Source organism: Ascaphus truei, chromosome 11 (assembly GCF_040206685.1).
Source record: "Ascaphus truei isolate aAscTru1 chromosome 11, aAscTru1.hap1, whole genome shotgun sequence".
Lineage (NCBI taxonomy): Eukaryota > Metazoa > Chordata > Amphibia > Anura > Ascaphidae > Ascaphus > Ascaphus truei.
The window spans coordinates 27,383,932-27,409,949 of NC_134493.1; the positions used below are offsets into that span (position 1 = coordinate 27,383,932).

At 51.9% G+C, this 26,018-nt stretch overlaps 1 protein-coding gene across 1 annotated transcript in view; it reads right to left on the bottom strand.

Moving 5' to 3' along the window:
* Positions 1 to 26,018, bottom strand: part of ZC3H7A (zinc finger CCCH-type containing 7A) — an 80,925-nt gene that overhangs the window by 25,067 nt on the left and 29,840 nt on the right. Inside the window, 7 exon segments of the mRNA XM_075565393.1 lie at positions 11,434 to 11,449; positions 11,452 to 11,533; positions 11,951 to 12,147; positions 18,742 to 18,903; positions 22,416 to 22,599; positions 23,777 to 23,841; positions 25,315 to 25,450. Of these exon segments, the coding sequence (XP_075421508.1) occupies positions 11,434 to 11,449; positions 11,452 to 11,533; positions 11,951 to 12,147; positions 18,742 to 18,903; positions 22,416 to 22,599; positions 23,777 to 23,841; positions 25,315 to 25,450 (842 nt within the window).

A 26,018-nucleotide genomic window follows, 5' to 3' on the forward strand; every position in this document is an offset into this window, starting at 1 on the left:
GCGGAGAGGAGCATGTCGGTGAGAAGCGCGTGCGGAGAGGAGCATGTCGGTGAGAAGCGCGTGCGGAGAGGAGCATGTCGGTGAGAAGCGCGTGCGGAGAGGAGCATGTCGGTGAGAAGCGCGTGCGGAGAGGAGCATGTCGGTGAGAAGCGCGTGCGGAGAGGAGCATGTCGGTGAGAAGCGCGTGCGGAGAGGAGCATGTCGGTGAGAAGCGCGTGCGGAGAGGAGCATGTCGGTGAGAAGCGCGTGCGGAGAGGAGCATGTCGGTGAGAAGCGCGTGCGGAGAGGAGCATGTCGGTGAGAAGCGCGTGCGGAGAGGAGCATGTCGGTGAGAAGCGCGTGCGGAGAGGAGCATGTCGGTGAGAAGCGCGTGCGGAGAGGAGCATGTCGGTGAGAAGCGCGTGCGGAGAGGAGCATGTCGGTGAGAAGCGCGTGCGGAGAGGAGCATGTCGGTGAGAAGCGCGTGCGGAGAGGAGCATGTCGGTGAGAAGCGCGTGCGGAGAGGAGCATGTCGGTGAGAAGCGCGTGCGGAGAGGAGCATGTCGGTGAGAAGCGCGTGCGGAGAGGAGCATGTCGGTGAGAAGCGCGTGCGGAGAGGAGCATGTCGGTGAGAAGCGCGTGCGGAGAGGAGCATGTCGGTGAGAAGCGCGTGCGGAGAGGAGCATGTCGGTGAGAAGCGCGTGCGGAGAGGAGCATGTCGGTGAGAAGCGCGTGCGGAGAGGAGCATGTCGGTGAGAAGCGCGTGCGGAGAGGAGCATGTCGGTGAGAAGCGCGTGCGGAGAGGAGCATGTCGGTGAGAAGCGCGTGCGGAGAGGAGCATGTCGGTGAGAAGCGCGTGCGGAGAGGAGCATGTCGGTGAGAAGCGCGTGCGGAGAGGAGCATGTCGGTGAGAAGCGCGTGCGGAGAGGAGCATGTCGGTGAGAAGCGCGTGCGGAGAGGAGCATGTCGGTGAGAAGCGCGTGCGGAGAGGAGCATGTCGGTGAGAAGCGCGTGCGGAGAGGAGCATGTCGGTGAGAAGCGCGTGCGGAGAGGAGCATGTCGGTGAGAAGCGCGTGCGGAGAGGAGCATGTCGGTGAGAAGCGCGTGCGGAGAGGAGCATGTCGGTGAGAAGCGCGTGCGGAGAGGAGCATGTCGGTGAGAAGCGCGTGCGGAGAGGAGCATGTCGGTGAGAAGCGCGTGCGGAGAGGAGCATGTCGGTGAGAAGCGCGTGCGGAGAGGAGCATGTCGGTGAGAAGCGCGTGCGGAGAGGAGCATGTCGGTGAGAAGCGCGTGCGGAGAGGAGCATGTCGGTGAGAAGCGCGTGCGGAGAGGAGCATGTCGGTGAGAAGCGCGTGCGGAGAGGAGCATGTCGGTGAGAAGCGCGTGCGGAGAGGAGCATGTCGGTGAGAAGCGCGTGCGGAGAGGAGCATGTCGGTGAGAAGCGCGTGCGGAGAGGAGCATGTCGGTGAGAAGCGCGTGCGGAGAGGAGCATGTCGGTGAGAAGCGCGTGCGGAGAGGAGCATGTCGGTGAGAAGCGCGTGCGGAGAGGAGCATGTCGGTGAGAAGCGCGTGCGGAGAGGAGCATGTCGGTGAGAAGCGCGTGCGGAGAGGAGCATGTCGGTGAGAAGCGCGTGCGGAGAGGAGCATGTCGGTGAGAAGCGCGTGCGGAGAGGAGCATGTCGGTGAGAAGCGCGTGCGGAGAGGAGCATGTCGGTGAGAAGCGCGTGCGGAGAGGAGCATGTCGGTGAGAAGCGCGTGCGGAGAGGAGCATGTCGGTGAGAAGCGCGTGCGGAGAGGAGCATGTCGGTGAGAAGCGCGTGCGGAGAGGAGCATGTCGGTGAGAAGCGCGTGCGGAGAGGAGCATGTCGGTGAGAAGCGCGTGCGGAGAGGAGCATGTCGGTGAGAAGCGCGTGCGGAGAGGAGCATGTCGGTGAGAAGCGCGTGCGGAGAGGAGCATGTCGGTGAGAAGCGCGTGCGGAGAGGAGCATGTCGGTGAGAAGCGCGTGCGGAGAGGAGCATGTCGGTGAGAAGCGCGTGCGGAGAGGAGCATGTCGGTGAGAAGCGCGTGCGGAGAGGAGCATGTCGGTGAGAAGCGCGTGCGGAGAGGAGCATGTCGGTGAGAAGCGCGTGCGGAGAGGAGCATGTCGGTGAGAAGCGCGTGCGGAGAGGAGCATGTCGGTGAGAAGCGCGTGCGGAGAGGAGCATGTCGGTGAGAAGCGCGTGCGGAGAGGAGCATGTCGGTGAGAAGCGCGTGCGGAGAGGAGCATGTCGGTGAGAAGCGCGTGCGGAGAGGAGCATGTCGGTGAGAAGCGCGTGCGGAGAGGAGCATGTCGGTGAGAAGCGCGTGCGGAGAGGAGCATGTCGGTGAGAAGCGCGTGCGGAGAGGAGCATGTCGGTGAGAAGCGCGTGCGGAGAGGAGCATGTCGGTGAGAAGCGCGTGCGGAGAGGAGCATGTCGGTGAGAAGCGCGTGCGGAGAGGAGCATGTCGGTGAGAAGCGCGTGCGGAGAGGAGCATGTCGGTGAGAAGCGCGTGCGGAGAGGAGCATGTCGGTGAGAAGCGCGTGCGGAGAGGAGCATGTCGGTGAGAAGCGCGTGCGGAGAGGAGCATGTCGGTGAGAAGCGCGTGCGGAGAGGAGCATGTCGGTGAGAAGCGCGTGCGGAGAGGAGCATGTCGGTGAGAAGCGCGTGCGGAGAGGAGCATGTCGGTGAGAAGCGCGTGCGGAGAGGAGCATGTCGGTGAGAAGCGCGTGCGGAGAGGAGCATGTCGGTGAGAAGCGCGTGCGGAGAGGAGCATGTCGGTGAGAAGCGCGTGCGGAGAGGAGCATGTCGGTGAGAAGCGCGTGCGGAGAGGAGCATGTCGGTGAGAAGCGCGTGCGGAGAGGAGCATGTCGGTGAGAAGCGCGTGCGGAGAGGAGCATGTCGGTGAGAAGCGCGTGCGGAGAGGAGCATGTCGGTGAGAAGCGCGTGCGGAGAGGAGCATGTCGGTGAGAAGCGCGTGCGGAGAGGAGCATGTCGGTGAGAAGCGCGTGCGGAGAGGAGCATGTCGGTGAGAAGCGCGTGCGGAGAGGAGCATGTCGGTGAGAAGCGCGTGCGGAGAGGAGCATGTCGGTGAGAAGCGCGTGCGGAGAGGAGCATGTCGGTGAGAAGCGCGTGCGGAGAGGAGCATGTCGGTGAGAAGCGCGTGCGGAGAGGAGCATGTCGGTGAGAAGCGCGTGCGGAGAGGAGCATGTCGGTGAGAAGCGCGTGCGGAGAGGAGCATGTCGGTGAGAAGCGCGTGCGGAGAGGAGCATGTCGGTGAGAAGCGCGTGCGGAGAGGAGCATGTCGGTGAGAAGCGCGTGCGGAGAGGAGCATGTCGGTGAGAAGCGCGTGCGGAGAGGAGCATGTCGGTGAGAAGCGCGTGCGGAGAGGAGCATGTCGGTGAGAAGCGCGTGCGGAGAGGAGCATGTCGGTGAGAAGCGCGTGCGGAGAGGAGCATGTCGGTGAGAAGCGCGTGCGGAGAGGAGCATGTCGGTGAGAAGCGCGTGCGGAGAGGAGCATGTCGGTGAGAAGCGCGTGCGGAGAGGAGCATGTCGGTGAGAAGCGCGTGCGGAGAGGAGCATGTCGGTGAGAAGCGCGTGCGGAGAGGAGCATGTCGGTGAGAAGCGCGTGCGGAGAGGAGCATGTCGGTGAGAAGCGCGTGCGGAGAGGAGCATGTCGGTGAGAAGCGCGTGCGGAGAGGAGCATGTCGGTGAGAAGCGCGTGCGGAGAGGAGCATGTCGGTGAGAAGCGCGTGCGGAGAGGAGCATGTCGGTGAGAAGCGCGTGCGGAGAGGAGCATGTCGGTGAGAAGCGCGTGCGGAGAGGAGCATGTCGGTGAGAAGCGCGTGCGGAGAGGAGCATGTCGGTGAGAAGCGCGTGCGGAGAGGAGCATGTCGGTGAGAAGCGCGTGCGGAGAGGAGCATGTCGGTGAGAAGCGCGTGCGGAGAGGAGCATGTCGGTGAGAAGCGCGTGCGGAGAGGAGCATGTCGGTGAGAAGCGCGTGCGGAGAGGAGCATGTCGGTGAGAAGCGCGTGCGGAGAGGAGCATGTCGGTGAGAAGCGCGTGCGGAGAGGAGCATGTCGGTGAGAAGCGCGTGCGGAGAGGAGCATGTCGGTGAGAAGCGCGTGCGGAGAGGAGCATGTCGGTGAGAAGCGCGTGCGGAGAGGAGCATGTCGGTGAGAAGCGCGTGCGGAGAGGAGCATGTCGGTGAGAAGCGCGTGCGGAGAGGAGCATGTCGGTGAGAAGCGCGTGCGGAGAGGAGCATGTCGGTGAGAAGCGCGTGCGGAGAGGAGCATGTCGGTGAGAAGCGCGTGCGGAGAGGAGCATGTCGGTGAGAAGCGCGTGCGGAGAGGAGCATGTCGGTGAGAAGCGCGTGCGGAGAGGAGCATGTCGGTGAGAAGCGCGTGCGGAGAGGAGCATGTCGGTGAGAAGCGCGTGCGGAGAGGAGCATGTCGGTGAGAAGCGCGTGCGGAGAGGAGCATGTCGGTGAGAAGCGCGTGCGGAGAGGAGCATGTCGGTGAGAAGCGCGTGCGGAGAGGAGCATGTCGGTGAGAAGCGCGTGCGGAGAGGAGCATGTCGGTGAGAAGCGCGTGCGGAGAGGAGCATGTCGGTGAGAAGCGCGTGCGGAGAGGAGCATGTCGGTGAGAAGCGCGTGCGGAGAGGAGCATGTCGGTGAGAAGCGCGTGCGGAGAGGAGCATGTCGGTGAGAAGCGCGTGCGGAGAGGAGCATGTCGGTGAGAAGCGCGTGCGGAGAGGAGCATGTCGGTGAGAAGCGCGTGCGGAGAGGAGCATGTCGGTGAGAAGCGCGTGCGGAGAGGAGCATGTCGGTGAGAAGCGCGTGCGGAGAGGAGCATGTCGGTGAGAAGCGCGTGCGGAGAGGAGCATGTCGGTGAGAAGCGCGTGCGGAGAGGAGCATGTCGGTGAGAAGCGCGTGCGGAGAGGAGCATGTCGGTGAGAAGCGCGTGCGGAGAGGAGCATGTCGGTGAGAAGCGCGTGCGGAGAGGAGCATGTCGGTGAGAAGCGCGTGCGGAGAGGAGCATGTCGGTGAGAAGCGCGTGCGGAGAGGAGCATGTCGGTGAGAAGCGCGTGCGGAGAGGAGCATGTCGGTGAGAAGCGCGTGCGGAGAGGAGCATGTCGGTGAGAAGCGCGTGCGGAGAGGAGCATGTCGGTGAGAAGCGCGTGCGGAGAGGAGCATGTCGGTGAGAAGCGCGTGCGGAGAGGAGCATGTCGGTGAGAAGCGCGTGCGGAGAGGAGCATGTCGGTGAGAAGCGCGTGCGGAGAGGAGCATGTCGGTGAGAAGCGCGTGCGGAGAGGAGCATGTCGGTGAGAAGCGCGTGCGGAGAGGAGCATGTCGGTGAGAAGCGCGTGCGGAGAGGAGCATGTCGGTGAGAAGCGCGTGCGGAGAGGAGCATGTCGGTGAGAAGCGCGTGCGGAGAGGAGCATGTCGGTGAGAAGCGCGTGCGGAGAGGAGCATGTCGGTGAGAAGCGCGTGCGGAGAGGAGCATGTCGGTGAGAAGCGCGTGCGGAGAGGAGCATGTCGGTGAGAAGCGCGTGCGGAGAGGAGCATGTCGGTGAGAAGCGCGTGCGGAGAGGAGCATGTCGGTGAGAAGCGCGTGCGGAGAGGAGCATGTCGGTGAGAAGCGCGTGCGGAGAGGAGCATGTCGGTGAGAAGCGCGTGCGGAGAGGAGCATGTCGGTGAGAAGCGCGTGCGGAGAGGAGCATGTCGGTGAGAAGCGCGTGCGGAGAGGAGCATGTCGGTGAGAAGCGCGTGCGGAGAGGAGCATGTCGGTGAGAAGCGCGTGCGGAGAGGAGCATGTCGGTGAGAAGCGCGTGCGGAGAGGAGCATGTCGGTGAGAAGCGCGTGCGGAGAGGAGCATGTCGGTGAGAAGCGCGTGCGGAGAGGAGCATGTCGGTGAGAAGCGCGTGCGGAGAGGAGCATGTCGGTGAGAAGCGCGTGCGGAGAGGAGCATGTCGGTGAGAAGCGCGTGCGGAGAGGAGCATGTCGGTGAGAAGCGCGTGCGGAGAGGAGCATGTCGGTGAGAAGCGCGTGCGGAGAGGAGCATGTCGGTGAGAAGCGCGTGCGGAGAGGAGCATGTCGGTGAGAAGCGCGTGCGGAGAGGAGCATGTCGGTGAGAAGCGCGTGCGGAGAGGAGCATGTCGGTGAGAAGCGCGTGCGGAGAGGAGCATGTCGGTGAGAAGCGCGTGCGGAGAGGAGCATGTCGGTGAGAAGCGCGTGCGGAGAGGAGCATGTCGGTGAGAAGCGCGTGCGGAGAGGAGCATGTCGGTGAGAAGCGCGTGCGGAGAGGAGCATGTCGGTGAGAAGCGCGTGCGGAGAGGAGCATGTCGGTGAGAAGCGCGTGCGGAGAGGAGCATGTCGGTGAGAAGCGCGTGCGGAGAGGAGCATGTCGGTGAGAAGCGCGTGCGGAGAGGAGCATGTCGGTGAGAAGCGCGTGCGGAGAGGAGCATGTCGGTGAGAAGCGCGTGCGGAGAGGAGCATGTCGGTGAGAAGCGCGTGCGGAGAGGAGCATGTCGGTGAGAAGCGCGTGCGGAGAGGAGCATGTCGGTGAGAAGCGCGTGCGGAGAGGAGCATGTCGGTGAGAAGCGCGTGCGGAGAGGAGCATGTCGGTGAGAAGCGCGTGCGGAGAGGAGCATGTCGGTGAGAAGCGCGTGCGGAGAGGAGCATGTCGGTGAGAAGCGCGTGCGGAGAGGAGCATGTCGGTGAGAAGCGCGTGCGGAGAGGAGCATGTCGGTGAGAAGCGCGTGCGGAGAGGAGCATGTCGGTGAGAAGCGCGTGCGGAGAGGAGCATGTCGGTGAGAAGCGCGTGCGGAGAGGAGCATGTCGGTGAGAAGCGCGTGCGGAGAGGAGCATGTCGGTGAGAAGCGCGTGCGGAGAGGAGCATGTCGGTGAGAAGCGCGTGCGGAGAGGAGCATGTCGGTGAGAAGCGCGTGCGGAGAGGAGCATGTCGGTGAGAAGCGCGTGCGGAGAGGAGCATGTCGGTGAGAAGCGCGTGCGGAGAGGAGCATGTCGGTGAGAAGCGCGTGCGGAGAGGAGCATGTCGGTGAGAAGCGCGTGCGGAGAGGAGCATGTCGGTGAGAAGCGCGTGCGGAGAGGAGCATGTCGGTGAGAAGCGCGTGCGGAGAGGAGCATGTCGGTGAGAAGCGCGTGCGGAGAGGAGCATGTCGGTGAGAAGCGCGTGCGGAGAGGAGCATGTCGGTGAGAAGCGCGTGCGGAGAGGAGCATGTCGGTGAGAAGCGCGTGCGGAGAGGAGCATGTCGGTGAGAAGCGCGTGCGGAGAGGAGCATGTCGGTGAGAAGCGCGTGCGGAGAGGAGCATGTCGGTGAGAAGCGCGTGCGGAGAGGAGCATGTCGGTGAGAAGCGCGTGCGGAGAGGAGCATGTCGGTGAGAAGCGCGTGCGGAGAGGAGCATGTCGGTGAGAAGCGCGTGCGGAGAGGAGCATGTCGGTGAGAAGCGCGTGCGGAGAGGAGCATGTCGGTGAGAAGCGCGTGCGGAGAGGAGCATGTCGGTGAGAAGCGCGTGCGGAGAGGAGCATGTCGGTGAGAAGCGCGTGCGGAGAGGAGCATGTCGGTGAGAAGCGCGTGCGGAGAGGAGCATGTCGGTGAGAAGCGCGTGCGGAGAGGAGCATGTCGGTGAGAAGCGCGTGCGGAGAGGAGCATGTCGGTGAGAAGCGCGTGCGGAGAGGAGCATGTCGGTGAGAAGCGCGTGCGGAGAGGAGCATGTCGGTGAGAAGCGCGTGCGGAGAGGAGCATGTCGGTGAGAAGCGCGTGCGGAGAGGAGCATGTCGGTGAGAAGCGCGTGCGGAGAGGAGCATGTCGGTGAGAAGCGCGTGCGGAGAGGAGCATGTCGGTGAGAAGCGCGTGCGGAGAGGAGCATGTCGGTGAGAAGCGCGTGCGGAGAGGAGCATGTCGGTGAGAAGCGCGTGCGGAGAGGAGCATGTCGGTGAGAAGCGCGTGCGGAGAGGAGCATGTCGGTGAGAAGCGCGTGCGGAGAGGAGCATGTCGGTGAGAAGCGCGTGCGGAGAGGAGCATGTCGGTGAGAAGCGCGTGCGGAGAGGAGCATGTCGGTGAGAAGCGCGTGCGGAGAGGAGCATGTCGGTGAGAAGCGCGTGCGGAGAGGAGCATGTCGGTGAGAAGCGCGTGCGGAGAGGAGCATGTCGGTGAGAAGCGCGTGCGGAGAGGAGCATGTCGGTGAGAAGCGCGTGCGGAGAGGAGCATGTCGGTGAGAAGCGCGTGCGGAGAGGAGCATGTCGGTGAGAAGCGCGTGCGGAGAGGAGCATGTCGGTGAGAAGCGCGTGCGGAGAGGAGCATGTCGGTGAGAAGCGCGTGCGGAGAGGAGCATGTCGGTGAGAAGCGCGTGCGGAGAGGAGCATGTCGGTGAGAAGCGCGTGCGGAGAGGAGCATGTCGGTGAGAAGCGCGTGCGGAGAGGAGCATGTCGGTGAGAAGCGCGTGCGGAGAGGAGCATGTCGGTGAGAAGCGCGTGCGGAGAGGAGCATGTCGGTGAGAAGCGCGTGCGGAGAGGAGCATGTCGGTGAGAAGCGCGTGCGGAGAGGAGCATGTCGGTGAGAAGCGCGTGCGGAGAGGAGCATGTCGGTGAGAAGCGCGTGCGGAGAGGAGCATGTCGGTGAGAAGCGCGTGCGGAGAGGAGCATGTCGGTGAGAAGCGCGTGCGGAGAGGAGCATGTCGGTGAGAAGCGCGTGCGGAGAGGAGCATGTCGGTGAGAAGCGCGTGCGGAGAGGAGCATGTCGGTGAGAAGCGCGTGCGGAGAGGAGCATGTCGGTGAGAAGCGCGTGCGGAGAGGAGCATGTCGGTGAGAAGCGCGTGCGGAGAGGAGCATGTCGGTGAGAAGCGCGTGCGGAGAGGAGCATGTCGGTGAGAAGCGCGTGCGGAGAGGAGCATGTCGGTGAGAAGCGCGTGCGGAGAGGAGCATGTCGGTGAGAAGCGCGTGCGGAGAGGAGCATGTCGGTGAGAAGCGCGTGCGGAGAGGAGCATGTCGGTGAGAAGCGCGTGCGGAGAGGAGCATGTCGGTGAGAAGCGCGTGCGGAGAGGAGCATGTCGGTGAGAAGCGCGTGCGGAGAGGAGCATGTCGGTGAGAAGCGCGTGCGGAGAGGAGCATGTCGGTGAGAAGCGCGTGCGGAGAGGAGCATGTCGGTGAGAAGCGCGTGCGGAGAGGAGCATGTCGGTGAGAAGCGCGTGCGGAGAGGAGCATGTCGGTGAGAAGCGCGTGCGGAGAGGAGCATGTCGGTGAGAAGCGCGTGCGGAGAGGAGCATGTCGGTGAGAAGCGCGTGCGGAGAGGAGCATGTCGGTGAGAAGCGCGTGCGGAGAGGAGCATGTCGGTGAGAAGCGCGTGCGGAGAGGAGCATGTCGGTGAGAAGCGCGTGCGGAGAGGAGCATGTCGGTGAGAAGCGCGTGCGGAGAGGAGCATGTCGGTGAGAAGCGCGTGCGGAGAGGAGCATGTCGGTGAGAAGCGCGTGCGGAGAGGAGCATGTCGGTGAGAAGCGCGTGCGGAGAGGAGCATGTCGGTGAGAAGCGCGTGCGGAGGAGCATGTCGGTGAGAAGCGCGTGCGGAGAGGAGCATGTCGGTGAGAAGCGCGTGCGGAGAGGAGCATGTCGGTGAGAAGCGCGTGCGGAGAGGAGCATGTCGGTGAGAAGCGCGTGCGGAGAGGAGCATGTCGGTGAGAAGCGCGTGCGGAGAGGAGCATGTCGGTGAGAAGCGCGTGCGGAGAGGAGCATGTCGGTGAGAAGCGCGTGCGGAGAGGAGCATGTCGGTGAGAAGCGCGTGCGGAGAGGAGCATGTCGGTGAGAAGCGCGTGCGGAGAGGAGCATGTCGGTGAGAAGCGCGTGCGGAGAGGAGCATGTCGGTGAGAAGCGCGTGCGGAGAGGAGCATGTCGGTGAGAAGCGCGTGCGGAGAGGAGCATGTCGGTGAGAAGCGCGTGCGGAGAGGAGCATGTCGGTGAGAAGCGCGTGCGGAGAGGAGCATGTCGGTGAGAAGCGCGTGCGGAGAGGAGCATGTCGGTGAGAAGCGCGTGCGGAGAGGAGCATGTCGGTGAGAAGCGCGTGCGGAGAGGAGCATGTCGGTGAGAAGCGCGTGCGGAGAGGAGCATGTCGGTGAGAAGCGCGTGCGGAGAGGAGCATGTCGGTGAGAAGCGCGTGCGGAGAGGAGCATGTCGGTGAGAAGCGCGTGCGGAGAGGAGCATGTCGGTGAGAAGCGCGTGCGGAGAGGAGCATGTCGGTGAGAAGCGCGTGCGGAGAGGAGCATGTCGGTGAGAAGCGCGTGCGGAGAGGAGCATGTCGGTGAGAAGCGCGTGCGGAGAGGAGCATGTCGGTGAGAAGCGCGTGCGGAGAGGAGCATGTCGGTGAGAAGCGCGTGCGGAGAGGAGCATGTCGGTGAGAAGCGCGTGCGGAGAGGAGCATGTCGGTGAGAAGCGCGTGCGGAGAGGAGCATGTCGGTGAGAAGCGCGTGCGGAGAGGAGCATGTCGGTGAGAAGCGCGTGCGGAGAGGAGCATGTCGGTGAGAAGCGCGTGCGGAGAGGAGCATGTCGGTGAGAAGCGCGTGCGGAGAGGAGCATGTCGGTGAGAAGCGCGTGCGGAGAGGAGCATGTCGGTGAGAAGCGCGTGCGGAGAGGAGCATGTCGGTGAGAAGCGCGTGCGGAGAGGAGCATGTCGGTGAGAAGCGCGTGCGGAGAGGAGCATGTCGGTGAGAAGCGCGTGCGGAGAGGAGCATGTCGGTGAGAAGCGCGTGCGGAGAGGAGCATGTCGGTGAGAAGCGCGTGCGGAGAGGAGCATGTCGGTGAGAAGCGCGTGCGGAGAGGAGCATGTCGGTGAGAAGCGCGTGCGGAGAGGAGCATGTCGGTGAGAAGCGCGTGCGGAGAGGAGCATGTCGGTGAGAAGCGCATGCGGAGAGGAGCATGTCGGTGAGAAGCGCGTGCGGAGAGGAGCATGTCGGTGAGAAGCGCGTGCGGAGAGGAGCATGTCGGTGAGAAGCGCGTGCGGAGAGGAGCATGTCGGTGAGAAGCGCGTGCGGAGAGGAGCATGTCGGTGAGAAGCGCGTGCGGAGAGGAGCATGTCGGTGAGAAGCGCGTGCGGAGAGGAGCATGTCGGTGAGAAGCAGGTGGTCTCTGGAGCTCAATTGCTGTGAACCCCCTGGTTCGTGAGATATTTACCAGGGAAGGGTGGCTCCGTTTTCTCCCCTCCATGGGAAGTGACGTCCTGCGTGCCAGCTTCCTATTGACCCACATGACACGTGGGATTTAAACAACCAGGAACTACTGGTGGCACCAACCCCGGTAATTATCTTGGGAAGCAGGGGGTGCTGAGGCTGAAATTAACCCGGTGCATCTCCGGAGACCCCCCTACTTCCTATACATGTAAAACAAAAGGGGGCATACGTTCAACATGGAATGAACATTTAATACATACTTGTTATCTTCAAATCATGTTTTGAAACAGGGTGTGAACAGTACAATGGGTTGTCCTTATTCTCTTTGCTAATAATTCTGGGCTTGTGGTCAAAACATTTCTAGAATACAAGAAAAGGACACAGAATAGATATCAATCATGTTAAGACAAAAGTCTTTGGTGCATTATTTTTAGCTAAATGCCTTCTTGCATCGGACTGCTTAAAAGGGCACAAGACAGACATCTTAAAACAGAGACTTACGTCTCTGTGGGCAGCAAATGGGGCAAACAATTGAAAGGTGACAAATCCGTTTCAGTTAAAAAAAAAAATGCCGATTTGTCGTATTGAAAAATGAGCCCCTGCGAAAAGGACGCAACGGTCCGTTATGGAATGTACAGGGCGCGACAAAGGCTGGCGACATCCTCTGAACGGCAGCGATACAGAAGGAGTGTTCTGAACACACGAGCATTAATAAGGATACGGATACAGAGTCATTGCTGTAAAACGTGCACAAGTAAAGCAGACACACAGCGGTACCTCACAAAGAAACATAAATATCCCCTGGTATTCCTTCAGTAAATGGGAGACTGTGAGGCCGACTTTGCCATTGCCCCCGAAGAGAGCTTCACGGCAGAAAGCCCCCTTCCGCTCAAACGTCCACACATCGATTTCTTCTTGGCAATATGCAAACGTGCAGCGTCCTGGGTACGTACAGCCTTCCCCTGCAGTAACATCTAACACAAACAGGCAAGCGGCAGAAATCAGAGCAGTATTGTGTGTGTGGGTGTGTACATATATATTATGCACAAATACAATTGGTATATATGTATAATTATTATTTATATTGCGCCAACAGCATATGCAGCGCTTTACAAAATTACAATACAAGGTAAATAAAATGAAAACAACGGGGATAAGAGCCATAGGTAAATGATAACAGAAGGCAAAAGGAGACTCTGCCCAACAGAGCTTACAATCTAAATATATGTATATTATGCGTGTATATGCACACATGTAAACTCACATGTGTGAGTGTGAGAGAGAGCGAGAGAGAGCGAGCCACTTTCGACCGGGTGCTGGTCTTATTCCTTCTGACTTCGGGTTTCGGTGATGAATTTTTGATTATATATTCCAGACTCGTGCATACCCCTATATCACGTTTATTTATTCCAGGCTCGTGCATACCCCTATATCACGTTTATTTATTCCAGGCTCGTGCATACCCCTATATCACGTTTATTTATTCCAGGCTCGTGCATACCCCTATATCACGTTTATTTATTCCAGACTCGTGCATACCCCTATATCACGTTTATTTATTCCAGACTCGTGCATACCCCTATATCATGTTTATTCCAGGCTCGTGTATACCCCTATATCACGTTTATTTATTCCAGACTCGTGCATACCCCTATATCACGATTATTTATTCCAGACTCGTGCATACCCCTATATCACGTTTATTTATTCCAGACTCGTGCATACCCCTATATCACATTTATTTATTTCCAGGCTCGTGCATACCCCTATATCACGTTTATTTATTCCAGACTCGTGCATACCCTTATATCACGTTTATTTATTCCAGACTCGTGCATACCCCTATATCACGATTATTTATTCCAGACTCGTGCATACCCCTATATCACGTTTATTTATTCCAGGCTCGTGCATACCCCTATATCACGTTTATTTATTCCAGGCTCGTGCATACCCCTATATCACGATTATTTATTCTAGACTCGTGCATACCCCTATATCACGTTTATTCCAGACTCGTGCATACCCCTATATCATGATTATTTATTCCAGGCTCGAGCATACCCCTATATCACGTTTATTCATTCCAGACTCGTGCATACCCTTATATCACGTTTATTTATTCCAGACTCGTGCATACCCCTATATAACGATTATTTATTCCAGACTCGTGTATACCCCTATATCACATTTATTTATTCCAGACTCGTGCATACCCCTATATCACGATTATTTATTCCAGGCTCGTGCATACCCCTATATCACGTTTATTTATTCCAGACTCGTGCATACCCCTATATCACGTTTATTTATTCCAGGCTCGTGCATACCCCTATATCACGTTTATTTATTCCAGGCTCGTGCATACCCCTATATCACGTTTATTTATTCCAGGCTCGTGCACACCCCTATATCACGATTATTTATTCTAGACTCGTGCATACCCCTATATCACATTTATTTATTCCAGACTCGTGCATAGCCCTATATCACATTTATTTATTCCAGGCTCGTGCATACCCCTATATCACGTTTATTTATTCCAGACTCGTGCATACCCCTATATCACGATTATTTATTCCAGGCTCGTGCATACCCCTATATCACATTTATTCCAGACTCGTGCATACCCCTATATCACGTTTATTTATTCCATGCTCGTGCATACCCCTATATCACGTTTATTTATTCCAGACTCGTGCATACCCCTATATCACGTTTATTTATTCCAGGCTCGTGCATACCCCTATATCACGATTATTTATTCCAGGCTCGTGCATACCCCTATATCACGTTTATTTATTCCAGGCTCGTGCATACCCCTATATCACGTTTATTTATTCCAGGCTCGTGCATACCCCTATATCACGATTATTTATTCCAGGCTCGTGCATACCCCTATATCACGTTTATTTATTCCAGGCTCGTGCATACCACTATATCACGTTTATTTATTCCAGGCTCGTGCATACCCCTATATCACGATTATTTATTCCAGGCTCGTGCATACCCCTATATCACGTTTATTTATTCCAGGCTCATGCATACCCCTATATCACGTTTATTTATTCCAGGCTCGTGCATACCCCTATATCACGTTTATTTATTCCAGACTCGTGCATACCCCTATATCACGATTATTTATTCCAGGCTCGTGCATACCCCTATATCACGATTATTTATTCCATGCTCGTGCATACCCCTATATCACGTTTATTTATTCCAGGCTCGTGCATACCCCTATATCACATTTATTTATTCCAGACTCGTGCATACCCCTATATCACGTTTATTTATTCCAGGCTCGTGCATACCCCTATATCACGTTTATTTATTCCAGGCTCGTGCATACCCCTATATCACATTTATTTATTCCAGACTCGTGCATACCCCTATATCACGTTTATTTATTCCAGACTCGTGCATACCCCTATATCACATTTATTCCAGACTCGTGCATACCCCTATATCACGATTATTTATTCCAGGCTCGTGCATACCCCTATATCACGTTTATTTATTCCAGACTCGTGCATACCCCTATATCACATTTATTTATTCCAGGCTCGTGCATACCCCTATATCACGTTTATTTATTTCAGGCTCGTGCATAACCCTATATCACGATTATTTATTCTAGACTCGTGCATACCCCTATATCACATTTATTTATTCCAGGCTCGTGCATACCCCTATATCATGTTTATTCCAGGCTCGTGCATACCCCTATATCACGATTATTTATTCTAGACTCGTGCATACCCCTATATCACGTTTATTTATTCCAGACTCGTGCATACCCCTATATCACATTTATTTATTCCAGGCTCGTGCATACCCCTATATCATGTTTATTCCAGGCTCGTGCATACCCCTATATCATGTTTATTTACTCCAGGCTCGTGCATACCCCTATATCAAGTTTATTTACTCCAGGCTCGTGCATACCCCTATATCACGTTTATTTATTCCAGGCTCGTGCATACCCCTATATCACGTTTATTTATTCCAGACTCGTGCATACCCCTATATCACGATTATTTATTCCAGACTCGTGCATACCCCTATATCACGATTATTTATTCCAGACTCGTGCATACCCCTATATCACATTTATTCCAGGCTCGTGCATACCCCTATATCACGTTTATTTATTCCAGACTCGTGCATACCCCTATATCACGTTTATTCCAGGCTCGTGCATACCCCTATATGACGTTTATTTATTCCAGGCTCGTGCATACCCCTATATGACGTTTATTTATTCCAGGCTCGTGCATACCCCTATATCACGTTTATTTATTCCAGGCTCGTGCATACCCCTATATCACGTTTATTTATTCCAGGCTCGTGCATACCCCTATATCACGATTATTTATTCCAGGCTCGTGCATACCCCTATATCACGTTTATTCCAGACTCGTGCATACCCCTATATCATGATTATTTATTCCAGGCTCGTGCATACCCCTATATCACGATTATTTATTCCAGGCTCGTGCATACCCCTATATCACGTTTATTCCAGACTCGTGCATACCCCTATATCATGATTATTTATTCCAGGCTCGAGCATACCCCTATATCACGTTTATTCATTCCAGACTCGTGCATACCCTTATATCACGTTTATTTATTCCAGACTCGTGCATACCCCTATATAACGATTATTTATTCCAGACTCGTGTATACCCCTATATCACATTTATTTATTCCAGACTCGTGCATACCCCTATATCACGATTATTTATTCCAGGCTCGTGCATACCCCTATATCACGTTTATTTATTCCAGACACGTGCATACCCCTATATCACGTTTATTTATTCCAGACTCGTGCATACCCCTATATCACGTTTATTTATTCCAGGCTCGTGCATACCCCTATATCACGTTTATTTATTCCAGGCTCGTGCACACCCCTATATCACGATTATTTATTCTAGACTCGTGCATACCCCTATATCACGTTTATTTATTCCAGACTCGTGCATACCCCTATATCACGATTATTTATTCCAGGCTCGTGCATACCCCTATATCACATTTATTCCAGACTCGTGCATACCCCTATATCACGTTTATTTATTCCAGGCTCGTGCATACCCCTATATCACGTTTATTTATTCCAGACTCGTGCATACCCCTATATCACGTTTATTTATTCCAGGCTCGTGCATACCCCTATATCACGATTATTTATTCCAGGCTCGTGCATACCCCTATATCACGTTTATTTATTCCAGGCTCGTGCATACCCCTATATCACGTTTATTTATTCCAGGCTCGTGCATACCCCTATATCACGATTATTTATTCCAGGCTCGTGCATACCCCTATATCACGTTTATTTATTCCAGGCTCGTGCATACCACTATATCACGTTTATTTATTCCACGCTCGTGCATACCCCTATATCACGATTATTTATTCCAGGCTCGTGCATACCCCTATATCACGTTTATTTATTCCAGGCTCGTGCATACCCCTATATCACGTTTATTTATTCCAGGCTCGTGCATACCCCTATATCACGTTTATTTATTCCAGACTCGTGCATACCCCTATATCACGATTATTTATTCCAGGCTCGTGCATACCCCTATATCACGATTATTTATTCCATGCTCGTGCATACCCCTATATCACGTTTATTTATTCCAGGCTCGTGCATACCCCTATATCACATTTATTTATTCCAGACTCGTGCATACCCCTATATCACGTTTATTTATTCCAGGCTCGTGCATACCCCTATATCACGTTTATTTATTCCAGGCTCGTGCATACCCCTATATCACATTTATTTATTCCAGACTCGTGCATACCCCTATATCACGTTTATTTATTCCAGACTCGTGCATACCCCTATATCACATTTATTCCAGACTCGTGCATACCCCTATATCACGATTATTTATTCCAGGCTCGTGCATACCCCTATATCACGTTTATTTATTCCAGACTCGTGCATACCCCTATATCACATTTATTTATTCCAGGCTCGTGCATACCCCTATATCACGTTTATTTATTTCAGGCTCGTGCATACCCCTATATCACGATTATTTATTCTAGACTCGTGCATACCCCTATATCACATTTATTTATTCCAGGCTCGTGCATACCCCTATATCACGTTTATTCCAGGCTCGTGCATACCCCTATATCACGATTATTTATTCTAGACTCGTGCATACCCCTATATCACGTTTATTTATTCTAGACTCGTGCATACCCCTATATCACATTTATTTATTCCAGACTCGTGCATACCCCTATATCACGTTTATTCCAGGCTCGTGCATACCCCTATATCATGATTATTTATTCCAGGCTCGTGCATACCCCTATATCACGTTTATTTATTCCAGGCTCGTGCATACCCCTATATCACATTTATTTATTCCAGACTCGTGCATACCCCTATATCACGTTTATTTATTCCAGGCTCGTGCATACCCCTATATCACATTTATTTATTCCAGACTCGTGCATACCCCTATATCACGTTTATTTATTCCAGACTCGTGCATACCCCTATATCACGTTTATTTATTCCTGACTCGTGCATACCCCTATATCACATTTATTTATTCAAGACTCGTGCATACCCCTATATCACGTTTATTTACTCCAGGCTCGTGCATACCCCTATATCACGTTTATTTACTCCAGGCTCGTGCATACCCCTATATCACGTTTATTTATTCCAGGCTCGTGCATACCCCTATATCACGTTTATTTATTCCAGACTCGTGCATACCCCTATATCACGATTATTTATTCCAGACTCGTGCATACCCCTATATCACATTTATTCCAGACTCGTGCATACCCCTATATCACGTTTATTTATTCCAGACTCGTGCATACCCCTATATCACGTTTATTTATTCCAGGCTCGTGCATACCCCTATATCATGTTTATGTATTCCAGACTCGTGCATACCCCTATATCACGTTTATTTATTCCAGGCTCGTGCATACCCCTATATCACGTTTATTTATTCCAGACTCGTGCATACCCCTATATCACGTTTATTTATTCCAGGCTCGTGCAAACCCCTATATCACGTTTATTTATTCCATACTCGTGCATACCCCTATATCACGTTTATTTATTCCAGACTCGTGCATACCCCTATATCACGTTTATTTAATCCAGACTCGTGCATACCCCTATATCACGTTTATTTATTCCAGGCTCGTGCATACCCGTATATCACGTTTATTTATTCCAGGCTCGTGCATACCCCTATATCACGTTTATTTTTGGAGGCTCGTGCATACCCCTATATCACGTTTATTTATTCCAGGCTCGTGCATACCCCTATATCACGTTTATTTATTCCAGACTCGTGCATACCCCTATATCACGTTTATTTATTCCAGGCTCGTGCAAACCCCTATATCACGTTTATTTATTCCATACTCGTGCATACCCCTATATCACGTTTATTTATTCCAGGCTCGTGCATACCCCTATATCACGTTTATTTTTGGAGGTGTGCCACTGCTTTTGTAACATTTTGTATGTATACGAGAAACATTTGAATGGCACATACCTTTACATATATAGAAAGGCCCCACATACTGAGTCTTTATTGGTCTTGGTCGTATTCGTTTCCACGACTTATCCACGGGGCTTTTTATTCTCCCGAGAAGTATGTCCTTCTTACATTTATGCGCCAAACTGTAATTATAAGTATATTCCACGCACTTTGGTCCTAAATTAAGATGGGAAAAAAAGGGAGGAGTTGTGTTTGCACAAGCAAAGTATATTGTAAATTAAAATGTTTACGACTTATTACATTACTAAGAGCAGCATTTTAACCAAATGTACAATTCCACTTATTTGGCAAGTTATGATGGGTAAAAAAGTGACAAAAAACAGCCAATAAAAATAAACCGTTCTGCAACCCTGCCTCTCCCCGTCATCGCTTAGGCTAGGTCCCCAGTGGCCGCGGCGGCGCCAGCGTGCGCGGTGCACACAAGGTATGGCCCTGCTTGGGGCCGGCCCCAGTAGCTGCCTGCCCGCCCCAGCGCAATGCGCAATGCTCGACCACATTTTGCAAAAACAAGGATGTTGTCTTTGCTAATGGCGACGGAGCGCTGGCCACGTCACGGCGGCAGTTCAGCCAATGAGGGAGAATCAGCTGCGTGACGTCATGGCCGCGCCTCCCCGTAGCGTGCTGTCTGTAGTCCACCAGGTCGCACTGCTGCCGGGAATGAGCACTGCCAGGTAACCCGTCGCGTGCACTGGGGCCTTAGCATACAGTGCTTCCACTGCAGCCAGGGATTCTGGGTAATGACATGCAAATGAGCACCCAGCCCTTTTAGGGGTCCATGTTAAAATGGATAAGAAGCAAAAGGCAACACTGTGTGCTCATTTGCATGTCATTTCCCAGAATCCCTTGCTGCAGTGGAAGCACTGTATGCTAGGAGAATGGGGAAGGGCAGGGTTACAGACCTGTCTGAGACATGTGAATGTGCTCACACGTGATATTTTTATTACTATATGCTATACTTATTTTCTAAATATAACTATTTTTTTAGACCAATTTCGTTTACATTCCCATTTCCCCTGATCCATTTCCCCTGATCCTGTACTTCATTGTGAAATTATTCAGCATCTGTTTAAGTTCTCCTTGAACAGCATTGCTTTGGAAATACTGGAGCATTACTACCTCACTTATCAAAAAAAGCATGAGAGGAACACTGTGGTTGTGTGCTTTGTTGGAGGGGTATTATTGTCTGTGTATTGTGGGGAGTATTATTGTGTGTGTATGGTGGTGGTGGGTATTATTGTGTGTATATTGCGGGGAGGGGGGTATTATTGTGTGTGCATTATTGAGTGTGTAATGTGGGTGGGGTATAATTGTGTGTGTATTATGAGTGGGGGGGGCAATTATTGTGTGTGTATTTTGAGGAAGGTAATTATCGTGTGGGTATTGTGGGTGGGGGGAATTGTATGAGTATTGGGGAGGGATTGTGTGTGTCTGTGAGTGCGCAGGGCGGGGGGGAGAGTGCGCGGGGGGGGGGGGGATTGTGTGTGTGTGTGTAGCCAAAGGGTAAGAGGGGAAAGAGGGTAGTAGGGGGATTGAGGCAGCAGGACTGAGTGAGAATGGGGTCATTGAGTGATAGCGGAGGGGGGGGGGGAACTGTGAGCAAAAAGTTGGGGTGTAAGAGAGAGAGTGACGAAGAGTGAGAGAGGTGGAGGTAGGGGAAGGTGGGGACAGAGAGAGAGGGGGAGGTGGGGGACAAAGAGAGGGGGGGAGGGGGGGGACAGAGAGGGGGGGAGGGGTGGACAGAGAGAGGGGGGGAGGTGGGGGACAGAGAGGGGGGAGGTGAGGGACAGGGAGAGGGGGGGGCAGAGAGGGGGGAGGGGGGGGACAGAGAAAGGGGGGGGTGGGGACAGAGAGAGGGGGAGGTGGGGGACAGAGAGAGGGGGGAGGGGGGGGACAGAGAGAGGGGGGAGGTGGGAGACAGGGAGAGGGGGGGAGGTGGGGGACAGAGAGAGGGGGGGTGGGGGACAGAGAGAGGGGGGGTGGGGGACAGAGAGAGGGGGGGGTGGGGGACAGAGAGAGGGGGGGTGGGGGACAGAGAGAGGGGGGAGATGGGGGACAGAGAGAGGGGGGAGGTGGGGGACAGAGAGAGTGAAGGGGGGAGAAAGAGTGAGGAAGAGAGGGGGGAGAGTGAGGAAGAGGGGGGGAGAGTGAGGAAGAGGGGGGGGAGAGTGAGAGACAGAGGGGGGAGAGAGATACATGTGGAGAGAAGGCGGAATAGAGAAGGGTGAGAGCAAGGTGGTGTAAAGAGGGAGGGGCCTCGCTAGGCGGTCGGCACGGGGGGGGGGTTGAACCCTGATTGAAACTCTAGTCCTGGGGCCCGGGAAAGCTGTTGGTGGCCATGGCCCAAGGTACCGAGGCAGGTAGCTGTTCATCGGAACTGTGGTTTGCCCTTTTTACCGCTTTATTAATTATATATATCATCTCTAAAGGACACATCAAAATACTACAATGAGAAGGCAATTAAACTAAGATTATAGGTAAATAAATACACAACACAGTCCATGAAATAGTCAGAGTCCCTGTAGGTCAGAGACAATATGACAGAGTGGCGTGCATAGATTGAACCTCTTGTATGTTCTGTGGAAATGGACTGGGGGGGTCTCTGCAGAAGAACTGATGGCGATGTTCTGTTTCCATTTTGTCTCTTCAGTTATGTCTTTAGTGTCCATTTTGTGTGTAAGAGTGTGTGTGTGTGTGTGGTATGATCGAGTTTCGGTCATAGTAGATTTACGACTGTGCCTGTAGTTTACGCCCACATTCCTGGGCTCAAGAAGTACCTGGTTTCTATAGAGAGAAGTTTTAATCTAGCTTTAACCAAATTTTAATGATCTATAAGATGATTGGCTTAGAATAAATGAGTATTTTTATATTCTGCCTTGTAACTTATTTTAAACAAAGGCCCTACCTTGGCAGAGAGTTTCATTGATGTGTGTGTGTGTGTGTGTGTGTGTGTGTGTGTGTGTGTGTGTGTGTGTGTGTGTGTGTGTGTGTGTGTGTGTGTGTGTGTGTGTGTGTGTGTGTGTGTGTGTGTGTGTGTGTGTGTTCATACTCTATGCTGTATATGCAATAAACTACTCATTATCTACGAACCCGTGTTTGTGAGTTTGCAAAACACGACAGTTTCCATTCGTTTAACTGGCTCACAAGATACCAAAGCAACAGTCGTAAAGCAACATTGTTAGTTGCTTATAGATGGAATAAAGTGTAGATCTGTGCGGGTCCCTTTATAGAGATAAAAGTGTCAGCACAAAGTCCTTTCATAAATAGCAGGGTAATGTCCAACTTCCAAGACAATCAGATAGGAAACTGTGGCCTAGCACACATGTGCACATCTGTAATGATGTTGTTACAGAGAGCGTCCATGCAGGCAAGTTTCTTCATATTGATTAATGCATATGGGGGATGTATAAAGCACTTTACTGTTAGCAAGAAATAAAGCAAATCAGGGATTCATCCTGATGGTGAAGCAAACAGCCCCACTCGCGTTTCGACGGATAATATGTCCAGCAATGCATTATTGTATGACATTTTAGGATGTTTTAATAGCATAAACTGTGATGATGTAATAAACAGCAGACAAATATTACATAAGGCTAAACTAATTCATATATATAACAATTTTCGCAAATAACATATAGAAAAATGAATGCGAATGAATGAATGCAGCTTACCTGCTTTGGTAAAACACAGCTGACAGGCCTGTCTGAATTCGTGTGTATCTTCAAGTGGGTTCATGATGTTCGAAGGGGCAGCATCTGATACAGCTGGAGTCCCATTGCCTAAATAATCTGAAATTGTTTTCATACGAGCCCCTGTAGGGCTGTCAGATCCAAACAGGCTTCTTGAAGCATTCACCTGTACGAGAAAGATCGGAGTATTCTACTCTGCTGGGCTACGCTTATAACGCAATGAAAGAATCGCTTCGAAGCCACAGAACGTTTTACAAGATCACGTGACATGCTCGGAAATGACGCAGGGGGGAGAAGTGATCTACTGTTAACATCACTGCTTGTTAAACCAACAAACATGTTCATCTAATGACCTTGGCAAAGTCAAATTATCTCCTTTAAAGCTGCAGTTCAAGAAACATCCTACATGTGCCCCTCTTACCCTACCCCAGTGTCTTTATATGTTTTTTCTGTTCCCCATACCCTCATTTGTATCCCACACTTCCCTTCCCTTTGTATCTCTTCCCCCCCCCCCCCCCACCCTAGTGTGATAATTAGAGCTGCATACTTTGCTAAATGAGTCAGTGAGCAGTTCCAATTTTGTACATTTATATTATTTACACTATTAAAATTGTGGCTTATTCTGAAACTATCTGCGTGTTTCTATCTATCTATTATAGTGTGCTGGAGCCTACTTTGGGATTTATCCTACATGTGTGTTTTTTCTTAAATAAATCCGTTCTGTACTATAAGAAAATACACGCAGCATTGTTTTGGAGGAAAAAAAACAACAAATTTTAAAGACATGTTTAATGTATTTTAATGCAACAAGCATTTTTGTTTCTATAGCAACCATTTACAAAGTCACATCCCCTTCCTCTCCTGAAGCAGGCTCTGGCCCTCTCTCTACTAGTGCACCAATTGTATCTAGTGACTGTCTGGTCACATGATCTTCCCCATAGAACTTTGCATCTTTGGTCCTCGTCTGTTGCATTGACTGCCATTTAGTGAACCCCGAGCCGAATCTTCACCGATCGATCACAGGAGAACGGATCAATCGTCAACTTAGTTAATTACTAATCATTGTGTGGATTGTATTGATGCACATATTGAATGGAATTTTTTTATTATTATTTAAACCGGCAGCTTGATCAGCAGCTTTAATGGATCTTCCAAAAGTTAGATTATACGCTGCAAAGCTATAAAGCAGAGAGCTTTGGCACGTTGTCACGGCTTTCTCCTGGTTGACCAGTGTCAATCCTTTCCTTTTCACTCCAAGAATTAAACATATAAATGTACATTTTCTACCAAGTTCATCAGATATGTGTTCAACAAAGAAACAGCAAGGCTGCATGGATACTTACTGGGAAGGGAAATGTAGCCTTCGTATTTAATGCAGATGCTCCATTCATATGTCCTGAAAAAGAATCTGAAATAACACAGAAAGCAACACAACTGAAAAATCATTGTTTGTGAAAGGGAATCTACATACAGTGTGATCTTTTCAATACGAGATGCAGATAAACTTCAGTATGGCTCTGAATACACACTATACACTATGTGTAAACTTAGGCAGATTGCCAAATTGTATTTGTAGGTGTCAATAAAAGTATGTGTTGGAATAGTAGTGCTACACAAGAGTCATATTTTATTTGCATGCACCTAAGTAGCTGTACACAAACACACTAAGTATCCTATAACCTAATATAGTTATTTTGTCCTTCATGCAGTTGTGATTTTGCCACTGAATTTGCTTGACAGTTAGTATGTGTTTGTGCTGATATGCTGTGTTTGGTTTTCGCCAAATGTGGCACTGTGCATTATGTCCAAACATCTCCACTTTGGTCTCGTCTGTCCAAAGGCCATTGTTCCAGAAGTCTTGTGGTTTGTTCAGATGCAACTTTGCAAACCTAAGCTGTGCTGCCATGTTCTTTTTAGAGAGAAGAGGCTTTCTCCTGGCAACCCTTCCAAACAAACCATACTTGTTCAGTCTTTTTCTAATTGTACTGTCATGAACTTTAACATTTAACATGCTAACTGAGGCCTGTAGAGTCTGAGATGTAACTCTTGGGTTTTTTGCAATTTCTCTGAGCATTGCACGGTCTGACCTTGGGGTGAATTTGCTGGGACGTCCACTCCTGGGAAGATTGGCAACTGTCTTGAATGTTTTCCACTTTTGTATAATCTTTCTGACTGTAGCAAGATGGACTTTAAATTGTTTGGAAATGGCCTTATAACCCTTCACAGATTGATGGGCAGCAACAATTGCTTCTCTAAGATCATTGCTGATGTCTTTCCTCCTTGGCATTGTGTTAACACACACCTGGATGCTCCAGACCAGCAAACTGCCAAAACTTCGGCTTTTATAGGAGTGGTCACACTTGCTGATGATCAATTAATCAAGGGCATTTGATTAGCAGCACCCGTCTGCTACTTAGCATCTTAATTCCTATGGAAGCAGTAAGGGTGTACTTAGTTTTTCACACATAGCTTCTCCATTTTGGCTTTATTTTTGTTAAATAAATCATGACACGGTGTAATATGTCATGTGTTGTTCATCTGAGGTTGTATTTACCTAATTTTTAGACCTGCTAAAGAACAGATGATTGCTATGTCCTGATATGTAAAACCATAGAATTCAAAGAGGGTGTACTTTCTTTTACACACATACTTACATTACATACATACATTTTATATACTTTCAATATTCAGCTTTTAAGGAACTGATTTTTCTGCACTATTGCAGGTGTGTTTGAGCTTTCCTTTCAGGCGTTCTAATTAGATACCAGCCTCTGCGTGCAATCTTCCTTTACTTTTGGTTATTGTCAGACTGTGCTCATCTGCCCAGTGGCATAGAATAAACAACCTTTTACTTAACACATACATCCAGGTCTGATCTTACCTCCTCGGGCGTCTCCCAGGGAATTTAGAGAAAAGCTGTGCGTCGGTGAAATGGAGTCTAAGGAGTCTAACAAAGCACTGGGGAAAGACCGGATCGGATCTGTGTGAGATAGAGGTCCTGCTAACGCACTGCTAGACTGAAACACAACACAAAAAAGATATGTCTGTAAGCTGTAATAATGTGCAGAATTCACCATCAGTGTTAACTCTAAAGAGCATCTGTTTGCATTCAAATTATAAATGAAACGTATTAAACAGTTTTATCTCATGTATTCTTGTTATACAGTTTTTATTTGCATGTATTCTAAATGGGAAGAAGCGCAATATTTTCGCCCCCACACTTTTGAACTCTGCGAAAGTCGCCAAGATTTTACAAACGCAGCCATTCAAACTTTCTGAATGCACGGCAAGTGAGAATCTCCACACCATGAAATATGTACTGGGACAAGGTTTTAATCCCATTTAATTTTTTCCAAATGGCATTATTTCCTCAAATTTTACTAGACGGAAACAAGGTCAGGGGAAGGTCGGATCGAAGACACCAAAAGTGATTTTAATCCCTCATGAATTTATATTTTGACTTAAAAATTCATGACCAGAATTATAAAACAACAATTCCATCGTGTGTTCCTGCTGCAAGGGGTCTGAACTGGGTGACCCAACACCTAGAGTGCCCAAGTGTTGCCCTTCTCCAAGATGGCTGCT